Raw genomic sequence first — 15587 nt, 5'->3', positions numbered from 1 at the left:
CGCCAAGTTACCCTCACGACCCGCATATGCATAAATTCTTCACACCTTCCCTGATTAGGATGGATAAATTTGCTGACAGATAGCAATAAATTACTGTTTCTTATACCTGTTTCGTCTGTCACACACTTAATTCATCTTTTTCTATCCGACCCCTGTGTATTTTTATGAAATATGTCTTCAGGTCTTCTTGCTTGGTAATACTCAATTGACAGATTCTCAGGTCTAAGGGAGACCGTTGTGGTATGTATTGTAAAGAATTGGAGAGATTGGCAAATCACGATGTGGAAATATATATTTTGAGTGCAGAACGTAGTCGCACCGCAATCCAGAGACGGCTAACATTTTTCTGGATATAACCTAAAACCACTGGAAATCCTGACTTCATTGTATTTGATATATTGTATTCACTCTCTAAACACTTATGCTACGCTAAAATTAAGCAGAATATGTCGATTAAGTTCAATTATGTGACTCCAGAGTTCTAGGGTCCTAAGGGCGACCCTCACGACCCTCAAAGTGACCCTCATAACCCTCAGGGTGACCCTCATAATCCTTGTTCTAGCCAATTAGTATCGGTAGTATCAAATATGATATATCACTTTTTCTCCTTTGTTTGCGAAGTAGACCCTTGTCTACAAGACTCAACTACCCCTGAGTTCTTTACTGAATAGCACAAGAGATCGAGGTAAGACTTTTCTTCTCCTAACCATCTTCATAATGTCCCAGTTCTCTGATAACTTTTCATCTGCTTATGGGGGTCCTCCCTCGGATTTTCTTGAATATATTGCTAATGATAGTTCAAATCAGCTTTACTCCTCTATCCCATCTGGAAGTCAAACTACCTCCCTTCCCTCGTCTCTACATCGAGCGGCACCTGATTGTCTTCCACGGATTTGCCCCGATCGGATCAGATCGTACATCTTATACTCACCGGAAATGGGTAGCGAATTCGTGCAGTGGTGGCTTCATACCGATTTTGGCCAAAAGAAACAGATATCTTGGGATACAAAACGAGCTGCCCAGTGCTGGAAAAACTTTGACCAAGTCGCGTTTGAAAAAGATGGAAAGCCTGGGGTTATGTGCCATCAATGTCGGAAGGTGCTTGATCACCCTGGCTGGGCTCATTCAGGGACGACCTCAATGAATAAGCACTATAATGGGGTAAATTGCCGAAAAGCTGCCTCAGCTGCAGGGAAGAAACCAAATATCAAGCTTGCATTAGAGCATGCGGTATAGATAAGACCTAACTCTAACCGTGACGATCCTAAATCTGACCTCGACGTTTAGGCGCAGAATGCGACGGTACGAAGATTCGATGAGCGAGTTTGGCAGCAGAAGCTTGCTAAGCTTCTTGCTGTATCGCATCTCCCCTTTCTGTTTCTCGAGCACACCGAGTTCCGTGATCTTATCTCCTACGCCCGGCTTGCACCGTCAATGCCGGAAATTCCTTCTGCTAAGGTTATGCGCCGGCAGCTTCGAGACCTAGTCCGTGAGAACCAAAAGAGTATCCTTCAGAGACTCCCTTCTGGTGCGAAGCTATCACTTGCTCTAGATTGCTGGACATCGCCATTTAAGCAGGCATTTATAGCGATTACGGGATACTTTCTTGACGAAGACTGGGAGTACAATGAGATACTACTCAGATTCGAACACTTACATGGATCTCATTCAGGTGCAAATCTGAGTGAAGTGCTCTTCAAGCTGCTACAGGAGTATCAGATCACAGATAGAGTGCTTACGGTAACCACCGACAACGCTTCAAATAACGTTACCCTTATGGCAAGTGTCCACGACGCGATTGAGTCACTACAATCCGCCAACGATGTCGTTATTATTCGGATACCGTGTATTGCCCATGTGATCCAGTTAAGCCTTAAAGACCTCCTTGGGAAGATGAAGGCTGCTCCAAAGAATGATGTAGCTGAACAGGCATGGTCTGATGACCGGGTGGATAGTCTTCGTGCAAGACAGCAGAAACGCGAGATCGTGGACACTCTAAATAAGGTGAGATATCGTAACTTTTCTACCATTCATTATCCTAATCTGTCTCTTAGGTTCGAAGCCTTGCGATCTATATCAACGCGAGTCCGCAGCGCCGAGAGTCATTCTACAACTTACAAACTAAGGAGCCAAAGCTCGTGCCAATTCAGGATGTTGCTACTCGATGGAACTCCACGTTCTTAATGCTTGTCCGCGCAAAGAAACTCCAGCAAACCTTCGATGCTTTCTGTACACAGTACGACCAAGAACATTTTGCCCTAAGTCAGGAGCAGTGGCGACAAGTGGACTATCTTATCTGCATCCTTCAGCCTTTTCACCGATTCACAACTCTTCTTTCAAAGTCGAAGGACGTCACTATCCACCGGGTCTTTAAGGTCTACAATAAGCTATTTGATCACATAGAAAAGTCGATTAGACGGCTTAGACGGAAGAGGGTCGCTTGGAAGCAAGGAATGCTTATGTCACTCGAAGCGGCAAAAAGCAAGCTCTCAGTCTACTATAAAGACACTGATAATATGGATGGCGATCTCTATGCCATTGGCACAATCCTTTCTCCGCAGGATAAACTTCAGTTTTTCTCAACCGCCGACTGGGACCCAGAGGAAGGCGGAATTGATTACCGAGCAACCTATCGCCAGAGCCTTGAGTCCTCTCTCGAAAAGTACTCTGAGAACCTTGCGCGGGAGCAGCTGACATTAGGTGCTCCTCTAATGATTCCAGAAACGGATGAATTTGATTTAGCATGTGTTCGAGACGAGTCGCAGCAATCGCAGATTCCACAGCGAGTTCAATCTGACGAGCTGACAAGGTATCTTGATAGTAGTAAGTTTCTCTTAATTTCGACAGAATTTATTACTTATTTCTCTTTCAGACACAGTACCAAATGCTCAGCCTCGAACTTGGTGGAAATATCACCAAGATGAATTCCCGAGAATGGCGAGGCTTGCACGGGATATTCTTTCGATTCCAGCTAGTGGTGCAGGAGTAGAACGGCTTTTCAACTCTGCGCGAGATATTTGTCATTATCGGCGGGGCTCTCTACAGCCTCAAACAATCTCGGATCTTATGATGTATATGTGCACGTCGCGTTTCGAGATTCTTGAAGAGGAGCGAATAATGCTGTCTGAATATCTTTCAGCCCAGGAGATACAGGCTGCAAAGGAAGAGAGAACACAGCAACATATCACCGTTGATCCAATCAGTGATGATGAAGAGGATGAGGGGCCTTCTACAGAGTTTCAAGCAACTTCGCCTGGCCAAGCAGCTTCACAAGGCCTATCTACAAACGCACTTGGCAAAAGACGCTTAAGCAGTATAGCCAAGGATACAGGAGGTGACCAGGAAGATGATAGTGAAGTGACATGCCTGCCAGAGATACAGCACCGAGTATCTGGTAGAGTTCGCAAGCGTTCAAGGTTGCTTGATGGATATGAAATATTGGATATATAGTTAATTCGTTCAATTCATCTATTCAGTTCATCCTTTCAATCTATCTGTTTAATGCATTCAAAGTGATCAAAGGTAGCAAAGTAAGCCTAGAACTGCTGTAAGTGAGATACTCAAAAATACAGCTAAAACCTACATATTTTGTGCACCGCGCGACATGCTGGTGTTTGCATTGTTTTACGACCCTGAGGGTCGGGTCGTGGCCCTGAGAGTCGGGGGGCACTTTCAACGACCCTCCCCTTGTTGAAATATCCCGGTTGCTGAGATAATGAGGCTGGGATCACGTGCATACATATATACCTATTCACCAGCCTACTTGTATCTTAGACAACATGCAACACAACACACAATCAACTCCCCTCAATAACATGAACACTGAAGCATCACTTATAATCAACAGGTTATGAGCCCGGCAATGCTCACCTCAAATTGGAGAATACTTTCCACTCCAAATTTCCCCCTCATGTGAAAGCTTCATTTATTGACTGAACTGGAATTTCTCATTTAGTTTTTCAACCGAGAAGACATTTTTCCTGAGGATCGATAGGCAAACGAATTGTGCGGAATCGTCTCACAAAGTTGACAAAGCCACCACACCGCTACAGATAGTCGTCAGACCAATGACGGTCTACAGACATGTTTCACAACAGACAACATCGTCTCACACCGCTACAAAGGTTACACCGCTCCAGACGTATCACATCGGCATGGAGAGAAGAAACGACTTGTTCTCCGTAGCATGCCAGGAATCCACTTCCTCTCAAATCCCTGGCATTCTCGAAAAAAAAGAACATTTTCACTTTCTTAACTTATGACAAGAAGGAAAGGATCATACAAGGGACATAGATGGACTGAAGAAGAGCTCAACTTGGTATGCTATCTTCGATACATCCGCCAGTGGCGCTTCTCGCACATCCAAAAGGTGAAGTTTCCATTACTTTCCCGACACGCACTCGGCGGGGCCTATAGGCGTTTACCTCTGGAAGAACGCACACGCCGGGCGATCGCTGCTGCGCCTGTTATCGCCAACTCCCGGCATACCACAGAACGCAATTCTCCACGTCAAGTTCGACCTTCGCTCTCCAGCTCAGAGCAGAAATCACCTCACCACAACAAACACTGAGATTGGACATGCACCGTTGACCTCAGATGGGAATAACTCAAATCGGTACAACCTCCGACCAAACAGACCGACGACCTTTACAGAGCGAAAGCCACGATATATGGTTGATCGCGTCCGCTTTCCTCATTTCTTCGAGTCATATCGCAATCACCTCAAGCCATACGAGCTATCGGACAGTGAATACATTCCTCCATCGCATACGCCTACCCCAGGCTCATCGGATTGCCCCCACTCCGTCAGCTCTAGTCCGCCCAGCGAGATATCAAGCCTGGAACTATTCGGCCTTGAGGCGCGGTCTCTCGAGCTGTCAAACCGCACACCTTCCATCCACTCAATTCGCTCAAGTGGCTCGTCAAGTGCCGAATTCTTTAGCACTGAAGAGCCCTGAATACCACCACCATGGATTCGAATAAATTTGAACAAATAGGCTTGAGCTCATTTTACCATGCCATACTAACACTTGATAATGCCAACGACTGGTCGCAGTGGAACCAGAAAGTTAAGGAGTTTCTTCGAATATCTCCCGTGGCTAAAGATGAAGCGATCCCACCTCTGGAAGAGGAGGGAGCGCAGCAATGGTCTCACCGCCAGACATTTTACTCGTCAATGATCGCGGCAAAGCTGACCCACAACGCGGCTCAGCGGATAAACGCCTTCGAAATCACTCGAGTCCAAACTCTAATCAAAGCGGTGAAAGAAAACTTCAAGCCGGAAGGTTCAGGAACATACGTCAATCTTCAGAGAAGGTACATGTCACTTACCCGAGCAAAATGTGGGAGTGCACAAGCCCTCGGGGCCGAGATCAGAAAGATCCATGCGGAGAAACTATTACTCGACCCAGCATGTGTCACATCTGAGATTGAACGAACCTTCTTCTTCCTGCATGCCTTAGGTCCGGAATATGAGAGCTTCCGCGACCATATCTTCAGGCAAATGGACATTGTCAATGATAGAGACGAAAACGGACATATCACCAAAGCGGCCCCTACATTTGACTACATTGAGAACAAGGCCATTGAAGAGGAGCATAGGAAAGGCCAGCTGAGCAACCAACCCGCAGATGCGAATGCACTTCCTGCCTTCACACTCAGCCGAAGCCTTAGAGACAAGAAAGTCACACCGTCTTCAGATGGGAAAACATGCCGGATCGAGATCAACAATGTCCCTTTCTGTATTTTCTGTCGAAACCCCTATCATAGGGAGCCTCAATGTTTCGAGAAGAATCCCAACCTGAGGGACCAAGAAAAGGAGAGAAAAACACGCAGGCCAAGACCCAACGATGCACACAAGGACTTTCGTAAGCCATCTAAGAGGCGGGCCAGTACGGACCATGAAGACGACGAATCAGAAGGACCGAGAGACCCCAAAAGACCGACGTTCATGGCGACACAAGTCTCAAAACAAGATATCAATGCAGCATTCAGAGCCGAAGTTGAAGGAAACGTGGCCACTTTTGGCCACATTCCCAGTATGATGGCCACAAAAACCCTCTCAATCCGTGACGCTTGGATCGTGGATAGTGGGTGTGCTCAGCACGTCTGTAACAATGCCTCGAGATTCGTGAAGATGGACAAGTATGATGGCCCCCGTTGAGAAGCGTCGATACCTCAACGGCCCCTTCCGGTATAGGAATTGTAAATGTCCTGTGCAATGTACGAGGAAGAAAGAAATGGCTTGTATTAGATGACGTTCTGTTCGTCCCAACTGCACATGCGAATCTCATATCTGTGCTGCAACTTCTCAATCGAGGAGCAAAGATCGATTTCTCAAGCAATAGCGCCATTATTCGAAATAAATCAGATGGGAAAAATCTGTTCACCGCGAGCCAATATCATGGAGTCTACGCACTCGACTTATGGGCCAAACCTGCTTTTCCAGCCTACCATGTCAGCCCGCAATCGGCACTCTGGCACAATAGGCTCGCTCACATGAGCGGTGCGAATATACAACGACTCAAAAAGCAAGCTCACGGCATTCGGGATGATACGCCACGCCAACCTTGCAACCCATGCCTCCAGGGAAGAATGATTGAAACCCCACATCGCCGTTCAGAAGCAGGCAAAAGAGCCAAATACGCCATGGAGCTCCTGCATATCGATGTTGCAGGACCATTTGAGGAGGGCCTTGATGGCAGTCGTTACTGGCTAACCATCGTTGACGACCATACTGGATGGGTTGAGATCGTTCCCATACCACGACGGCAAGAATACGTCATTGAGTCCTTACGGTACTTCCTCGACCACAATGAACGCCCTGAGCGTAAATGCAGGCGAATTCGTCTTGACCGGATCCCGGAACAAGTGGGAGAAGAAATGAAATTTACCCTCTTCTCAAGGGCAATCCAAGCCGAAGTCACGGGCGTCGACCAGCACCAGCAGAATGGGGTAGCTGAAAGAGCCCACAGGACAATTTACGATCGAGTAGGACCAACGCTCGCGCATGCGAAACTACCGCCCAAATTCTGGTCGGAGATTGCGCGGACTGCGGCCTTCCTCTCGAAACGATCACCATCATCCAAACGCAACATGACTCCGTATCAAGCTTGGTATGGTGACAAGCCTGACCTGTCACGGCTGAGAGTCATAGGATCCAAGGGAGAGTATCTAATCCCACCCAAACAGAGAAAGAAGTTAACGGGACCAAGAACAAGGCCATGTCTACTGCTGGGATACGAAGGAAATACAAACTATCGCATCCTGCTAGAAGACGGCAGAATCATTGGTACGCCAAATGCAGAATTTCATGAAGTCCTCAACACTCCTTCCACGCAGACCAGAGAAGACGTGGGAGCCAAACAGCAGAGCTTTCCTGTGGCAACGGCTGCTGCCGCAGGGGGAGTGAGACGGTGGGACTAATAAACCAACCGTCGGCCAGTATGCGACATGCATCCGTGCCAGCCTCGGGACGTCAAACCTCCCTGGCGCCACAAGGGCAAATACAGCCTAGATCAAGGGACGACATAGTGCAAGTGCATCTGCCTCAGTCGAGTGATAATAACTCGCAGCCCGCCGTTGCTGGACAAGGATATATAACCTTTTCGCCTACACGGAGTGACGATACCTTCGGACCCTTATCACCTGCTTCACAGGATTCCGTCCTTAGGATTGACTCACCACCCGGTAGCGACCAGCAACAAGGCGATGCTCAGCAAGGGCGAATCCCAGATTGGCTAGATTGTTCCGAGCTACGGGAGGGTGGCGCAAAACACATAGTGCAACAAGCCTCACTGGAACGCCACCCAGAACTCAAGCTCCGTGACACACAAACGTTTCAAGACACACCTGGTGATGACCAAGAAGAACTCATATTGATGAATATCCCTGACGAGAATGTCATTCCGACCTTCCTGACCGTAGCAGCGGAAGAGATAGAACCCTTCGAACCAAAGTCCCTTCGACAGGCCAAGAGCGATCCACGCTAGCTTGAATGGGAAAAGGGAATGGGTGAAGAGTTACAATCACTCAAACAAAACAAAACTTGGGAAATGGTTGACCCTCCCAAGGATCGCCGAGTCCTGAGCGGGAAGTGGATCTTCAAGCTCAAACGAGGACCAGGCGGAGAAATCGTTCACTACAAGTGCAGATGGGTAGTCAGAGGTTTCACCCAAGAAGAAGGTGTCGATTATGATCAGACATTTGCTTCCGTGGGCAAACCAATGAGTTACAAAGCCCTGTTCGCAATTGCCGCAGCCCTGGATCTCGAGATCGAACAGATGGATGTCAAAACAGCGTTCTTATACGGCGAGGTAGACCATGAGATCTATGTTGAACAGCCGCATCACACTACAGACGGCACATCGAGGGTCTGCAAGCTTCGAAAGGCACTCTACGGTCTGAAGCAAGCACCTCGCATCTGGTATCAGACGCTTACCAATTTCCTTCGGGATCTTGGCTTCGAGCCCATCAACGCCGATCTCAGTATCTTTGTTCGGAGCAGCATGTACATTGCAGTATACGTGGACGACCTCTTGATCATCGGACCAAGCATTGCAGAGATAAAGAAGATCAAGAGGAGCCTCAGAAATCGTTTTCATATGACAGATCTTGGCCCCTGCAGTTACTACCTCGGCATGACCATCCGGCGAGACCGGCAGAACAGAATCCTCTATCTCAGCCAAGAGGCTTACGTGCACAAAGTCCTTCAACAATTCGGAATGTTAGACTGTGCACAAGTCAGCACGCCTATAGACACTTCACCTCTACCAGAAAGCGGTCCTGAATACATCTGCCCGTCGAATGTAAAAAACGAGTACCAGCGTGTGATCGGATCGCTGATGTATATCATGCTTGGGACTAGAGGCGATATCGCATACGCTGTCTCGGCGGCAAGCAGACACTTGGCAAATCCTGGTCCACAACATATGAAGCTCGCCCGCCGAATCCTTCGATATCTCAAAGGCACCAAATCCCTCAGTCTTGCGTATAAAGGTCAGCTCCAGATGCTCCGTGGCTTCACGGATGCAGATTGGGCTGGGTGTCACCAGACAAGACGGTCGACGGCAGGATATCTTTTCAACATTGGAAGTGGAGCAATCGGCTGGCAATCAAAACGCCAGAACATTGTTGCCCTGTCTACCTGCGAGGCCGAATTCATGGGCCAGACGCAAGCAACCAAGGAAGCCATCTGGCTGAGAAGACTCCTCCACGAGCTGAACATGGGCCAGGGAAAACGCGCAACGATCATCTGCGGCGACAACCAGGGAGCCATTGCGCTGGCCTCAAACCCTCAATATCATTCGCGTACAAAGCATATGGAAATCCAGCGAAAGTGGCAAGGAGAAGTCCAAGACGCCAAGACAGTGGAACTCAGGTATATCCCAACGTCAGAACAGATAGCGGATGGCTTCACGAAGCCCCTTGCACGAGATAGATTTGAATGGTTTCGAAAAGGCCTCGGCATTGAATAATAGCCCGGTCAGACACGAGCCTTCATACCAAAAAGGAAAAAGAAAAAACCGGGCATGCAGGCACCCTTTCCTTCCATTTTTACCACTGGTTTTGGGAGGTTTTAATGGGGCTTGGCAACCGTGATGAAAGATCGCTGATATCCTTCCGACGAAGGAGATTAGCGAGTGGGAGTGTTGAAATATCCCGGTTGCTGAGATAATGAGGCTGGGATCACGTGCATACATATATACCTATTCACCAGCCTACTTGTATCTTAGACAACATGCAACACAACACACAATCAACTCCCCTCAATAGCATGAACACTGAAGCATCACTTATAATCAACAGCGAGATTGACGTTGCGATGGCAAATCCAGAGCAGATTCCATGATGGTTCCATTAACCAGGTGGAAATTGAGGCAACATTTGCTTATCGATTGCTGGAACCATAACAGCAAAATCCGACATTTGAAACTAAATATACAAGAATTGCTGTAACTTAATGTATGAAGGTCTACTGATTGAATATTCAAAGGTCATCATGGTCATAGCCTCTCGATATCAAGGCGCGCAAAGATCGCCATGATTAGGGCTCCGAAAGGAATATGATCATTCATGAATATTCATGAATATTTGCGAATATGAATAATATGAATTGCATAATATGAATATGAATAAGAGACTTATTCATATTGCATTATTCATGAATATTCATGAATGATCATATTTATTCATATACTGAGAGAGCATACATTACCGTTCATGTTGTTACGTCTCAATACAGGAACCCATTTTCATGTGCCTAAGACTCTATAACAAATGCGTTCACCATCTCTAAGATATTACATTCCCATAAATCTTAATATTATCACAATCACTTTTTTGGAACGCTATTTTTGATACTGTCCCTTCAGTAGCATAAGCCACCGCATAGTCTCCGCATTTAGACAGTGTCTCCTGAGCCCCAATACATCCCTGGCATTGCTGAACTCGCGTTCAATCCCTACCTCCGCTGATGGAATTGGCAGGTAATCTCGGGCTGCCTTTGCCATGAGTGGAAAGCTAAATACATTTGCCTTCCACCATTTGAGAACCCATTCCTCGTCTGCATCGTCAATCATATGGTGGGACCAACTCACCGGTGGCGCGTCTAGATATCTATCAATGTCTGAAAGAAGCGTCCGCTGTGATGGCTGTACTTTTCGCAGCGTCCTCCACATAGTCTCTGACATTCCCGGCGGGCGATCCACTACACACGACATGGACAACTCCTGCGGATACTCCCTCTTTAGGAACTCCCGCACTTGAGAGATGATCAGTCCCGCATCTTGCTCGCTCATCTGCGATCCAATCAAAGACGATTTAATACGCGGGTCTAGGACGGAAGCCACGTAGTAAAGAAGATTGGTGTCCATCTTCCTCGCAAACTTGTTCATCTTTTGGATTCCTCTTTCCACCGCATCCCGGATCTCAGTATCCACACCTTCAAAATCACCTTCGGCTTTTTGAACCTCGTCAAGGAGGTCGTCTAGACTCCAATAGATAGGCAAGCTCTCAACAATCGTGGGACAAGATTTTGATACGGAGTTGGTGTGATCCCAGAATGGCTTAAGAACCTTCGCTACTTGTTGAAGAATCGACCATTCGTTCTCGTTTAGTTGAAGGGCGTGAACTTCTGGATGCATCCGAACAAATTGTCCAAGTTCCTTCTGTAGCCGAAGGGCGTCCGCTATCATGATATAGGTTGAGTTCCATCGAGTGTCAACATCGTAGCCCACTTGCTTGGCTGGTGACACATCTTTCCAATTTTGGCGGCGCTGTGGACTGCGGGCAACCCATAGGGTCAGCAGCCGGATCTTCATGATTGCTCCCTTCGTGCTGTGGGCAGAGGTGAATGTTGGGCTACTTTGTGTGGCCATGTCGTCCAGTATAACCTTCGCCTCTCGAGCTGAGCCGGCCCTCAGGGAAGCAAGTACGTCCCTGCAAATGAGATTTATGACGTGGGCAAGGCAAGGAATGAAGCTCTGCCGTCCACGAAACCGCATAAGAGGTCTGATGCGAAATTGGTCGTCTTTATCGTCATAGTTCTTGAGAAGCTCGGCGTGAAGACTGTCGCAGAGAGTTCCATTGTTGGCAGCATTATCCCCCGTAATTGTGAGGAGCTTTGGCGCGACGTCTAGTTCCTCGAGCATTCTAATCACAATTTCCGCAAGGTTCTCCCCAGAGTGCGGTCCACATATGTCAGTAAACTCCAGAAGCTCTTCCCGCTTCTCAAACTCGGGTGAGATCCAATGGCCAATGATGCCCATGATCGCTATCTGATTCTCCGATGTCCAAACATCAAGAGACAGCGCAAGCGTGCGACTACTACTGGCTAATTCTTCTTTCACGCAAGTCCGGTTTTTGCGAAATTCCTCCTTGATCCTGTTGAAGAGAGTGTCGGCCGTCTTGATGGGTAATATAGCCCCTGTCGCTTCAAAAAGTGCCCTAAATGCCGGATGCTCCACTACCGTAAACGGCTGTCTCGTTTGGACAACCCATTGTATCAGCATTTGTTCAAGGCCCGCCCTTTCTTTTGCAGGTGTCAAAAAACTGTCCAGGGTCGTTCCGATAGTTGACGATGACGTGATGTCTGATCCGGAACTGATGCGGTGCTTAGCCTGGAGATGGGCCAACAAATTCGAAGTGGAGCCATAGCGTGCCGAATCCCTGGATGACCAACTGCACTGCCTACAGACTAAGAGCCGATCCTTCTTTGGTGGCCCACCCTTTCGACGCCAGGTGTTGTCTAGCTTTGTGATCCAGAAATGCTCGAGGGTCCAGCTAGAATATGACTTGGCTTTTCGTCTCTTGTAAGTCGGTGGGCTACTCTGACTGCTAGTCAACCCTGATAGCGTGGGATCTAGCGGTGCGGGCGAAGACCTGGGAATGGGTAAGGACAGCACGGATGGGGACGTCTCTTCGCCTTCTGTAAACTCGGATGGTGCTGGTGAGCAGGGGCTCTCTATTTCACGAATATTTCCTTCCCATGGCTCAGGGAGTAGGGAGGGTGTGCCATTGTTCAGAGCATTGTAGTCGCGACGCGGAAGACCACGCGTCTTTCGCACAAATGGGTTAGGTGAGGATGCCATTCTGTATTTGCTCAGTGTTAGTAGTCCAAGTGGTACCTGGGAGCGAGGCGGGGCACACCTTTAGTATCACTCGACAATACTTGATAGCATGGCGGGTCGGAAATGAACGGTGAGAATGAAACAATGATGGGGAAACACTAGCTATGCTTTCGCCTGATGCGAATCCCAGTAAAGTGGAAAGTTGATAGGTCTTTTCTTTACACGCGGCGGTTTCTCACTCGCGACTCTCATGGTAAACAATCTGTAACCTGCATGAGAAGTGAGTTAAGGTGGCATGATAAACGCGTTTTTACGTGCCAATAGTCATGGTTATAATAAATCTAAACTTTGGAGTAGATCGAGTGGGAACAAGAGAAGTTATGGTAGTCGATTTAACTAGAGCAGCAAAGATGTGGAAAGACGACTTGTAGATATATATAATTTCGCTCGACTTTCTGTAGCAACCGTTGGTCACCAAAACTAGACATTTACCTATAAAAAATCACGAAAAATAATGACGCAGAATATATAGAGCTTACCGAGCCCTACAATATAGGGTATATACTTCAGAACATGGATTGCATGGGAAATATTTTCTACTATGCTTGACCGAGGCCGTGATCGCACTTGAAATACAAGTTGGCTAGTGGAAACGTGTTTTTCTGTAATACAAAAACCGGGGAAACGGAAGATCCATTAATGCGCGCAAAATGCATGATATGAATAATATGAATGCGAATATGAATAATGCGCTTATTCGCGCGAATACGATATTCATTTATTCATATTCGCGGGGTGCGAATATGAATATGCCCTATATTCGCATTCATTTATTCCTTTCGGAGCCCTAGCCATGATGGCAGTATAATCTCTAAATTCTAGACCTCTCTTGTGAATCGTATAATCCTGTCTCAAAACTTCGCTTTGGCCTCCCTTCGCAAAAAGCAATCTTCTGATCTGCCCGGCCCCACATCACAAGCAAGATGGTGGAGCCAGCGTAGATTTGGACAACTGTAACTAATGATGACGGTCGGGGTAATCTATGAGACACTGGTGCCATTCAGGGGTGTATAATCTTGCATATCTATACGGTCTCGACGTCGCGGATCCTTCAATTGAGCGCCGTGCTATTTCTAAAGTGTCCCTACGAAGTCCCATATCTTTTCTGTCTCAACACCAAAATCTCGTGCAAATATGGGTATATCAAATACCCTCTGGTCTCGTTTTATCGAACTCCTTGGATGCTGCAGGGCGAGGAAGCAGTCACAGGAAGGCCTTCAAGGTTTGGATGCTTCTTTGATAAGTTGGACTGCAACATAATAACCATTGATCCAGAAGTGGTGTATCAGTGTTCGGCGCCGCATCGTGGATATTTCGTCGAATTGATATCTGCAAGAAAACTTGACGAGCTTGCAGTGAGTGTCCCGGAACTATTGCATTCAGCCATCTTCCAATCCATGGCTCTAACGGATAAAAAATAGAAACAGACGTCTAGTTCGGACTTCGATTACGGTAATCTGCGCATACTTGAACAACTGGTAGATAGCAGAAGTACCAATGTTTACCACATGCAGCGCGAAATCAGGAGTGTGGTGAAGATGCCGAATACGGAGTATCATATCCAGCAATTGCGGTTTGAGCACTACTGGTTCTCACAGACAGAGCTGATGAAATCTTCCATTGGACGTAATCTCCTGCAAGCCGATGCCTACAAAGGAGTTAGCGAGCCCTTGCCTGAAGATCACGCTTTCAATTCTTCCTGATCAGCCGAGCTTCTCCATACCCTAGATAGTGCCATCATGCAGTTAATCTGAATTATATGGCCGACGAATCAGAGCGGCCGTAAACTAGAACCCATGTTGGAAGGATAATTAAGCCAAGGCCACAGTCGGTCGAGGCTGAAGGCTTTGGTATTGCAATCTTGGTTAAATCCTTGTAAGAGCGCTACTTGCGCCCCCACCGCTAGTTCTATTCAGCAATTGCATCTAGTAGTCTTTGGATCTGTGGGGATGCATTGGCGAGTCGGTCCTCACCTATAAAGTCTAAGCTTCGTCGAACTGACAGCCTTCTGTTTCCTGTTCGGAGCAAACTAGCTTCATTTATTAGCTTCTATTCACTTTGCTCCAAGATGTCTGAGGTGGAAAGGCGGCTCGCCATCTTGATGCAGGCTCTTGTAAAAACGCGCTTGAATTATATCTGTCCGCGATGCTTTAAGCTCTTTTCAGATCCAAACGCTTGCTACCGTCATTGTCGGAAGGAAGGGGAAGGAGATGAAGGCGAAGGGAATGGGGACAGTATCCACGAAGGTCTTGGTCTGATCACGAAGGCTTATTTTCCGGAATTCCTTCGATGCTACCGGGTTGCTATTGGGTTTCAGATAAATGAAAGTGCTCTTCCCTTGGGAGGCGGTCCAGGACGCCGCTCTTACGAGGAATGTTTCTCTGTTGAGTTTGTACTTGACAATTGTGGTGAGTCTTTTCACCCAAACGCAAGCCCTATGTGTTGAGACTGACGATAAAACAGTTGCAAAAAGAGAAATAATCGACGCAATGCGGTTGGCCGTGATTAAGATCTAAATCAACACCCCATTGGGTGAGATAAAGTCATGGTAGTGTGTTGCAGAGCAAACTGGTCGACCGACGGCAATCTTTGACAGGTGGGGATCAGGAGAAGCGCAAAAGAAGTGGAAGTGGCAAAAAGCCAGTTAAAAGCCTGGTATAAGATTCAATGATTGAAGTTGGATTGGACAGGCAATTGTATATATACCTGTCTTTATTATTTCCCATTGACTAGCATGATACGGATAGGCCAACAGATGGTCAAAACTAGGTATACAAGACCCCGTCGCCTATGATCACGTGCCGTTCTAATAGTCCCCTCAATCTTTCCTTGAAGTTTGCCAACGTATCCGGTTCACACATTTTCGTGTAGCTGAGGTAAATAGATTGGCACACTGCGTCAAATTGCTCGTCAGGGTCGGCGAAGAATTGAAGAAGCCTCTGGGGTAGAGGCACCATT

At 47.3% G+C, this 15587-nt stretch overlaps 2 protein-coding genes across 2 annotated transcripts; both read left to right on the top strand.

Annotated features, from left to right (window-relative positions):
- Positions 1-4670: 4670 nt before the first annotated feature.
- Positions 4671-4958, top strand: N7446_010790 (uncharacterized protein; the record flags this gene model as incomplete). The annotated part of the gene is made up of 1 exon (XM_058519533.1): positions 4671-4958. One exon carries the CDS (start codon positions 4671-4673, stop codon positions 4956-4958), a length of 288 nt encoding a protein of 95 aa, XP_058368371.1.
- Positions 4959-4969: 11 nt separating this feature from the next.
- On the top strand, positions 4970-6163 carry N7446_010789 (uncharacterized protein; the record flags this gene model as incomplete). Its single annotated transcript, XM_058519532.1, has 1 exon — positions 4970-6163. The coding sequence occupies one exon, from the start codon at positions 4970-4972 to the stop codon at positions 6161-6163; it is 1194 nt and encodes a 397-aa protein (XP_058368370.1).
- Between the last annotated feature and the right edge of the window lie 9424 nt (positions 6164-15587).

Source organism: Penicillium canescens, assembly GCF_028828765.1.
Source record: "Penicillium canescens strain IBT 15451 chromosome Unknown utg000007l_segment0_segment0, whole genome shotgun sequence".
Taxonomy (NCBI): domain Eukaryota; kingdom Fungi; phylum Ascomycota; class Eurotiomycetes; order Eurotiales; family Aspergillaceae; genus Penicillium; species Penicillium canescens.
The sequence above is the reverse complement of the archived record's forward strand: the minus strand, read 5'-3'. Positions and strand labels throughout refer to the sequence as shown.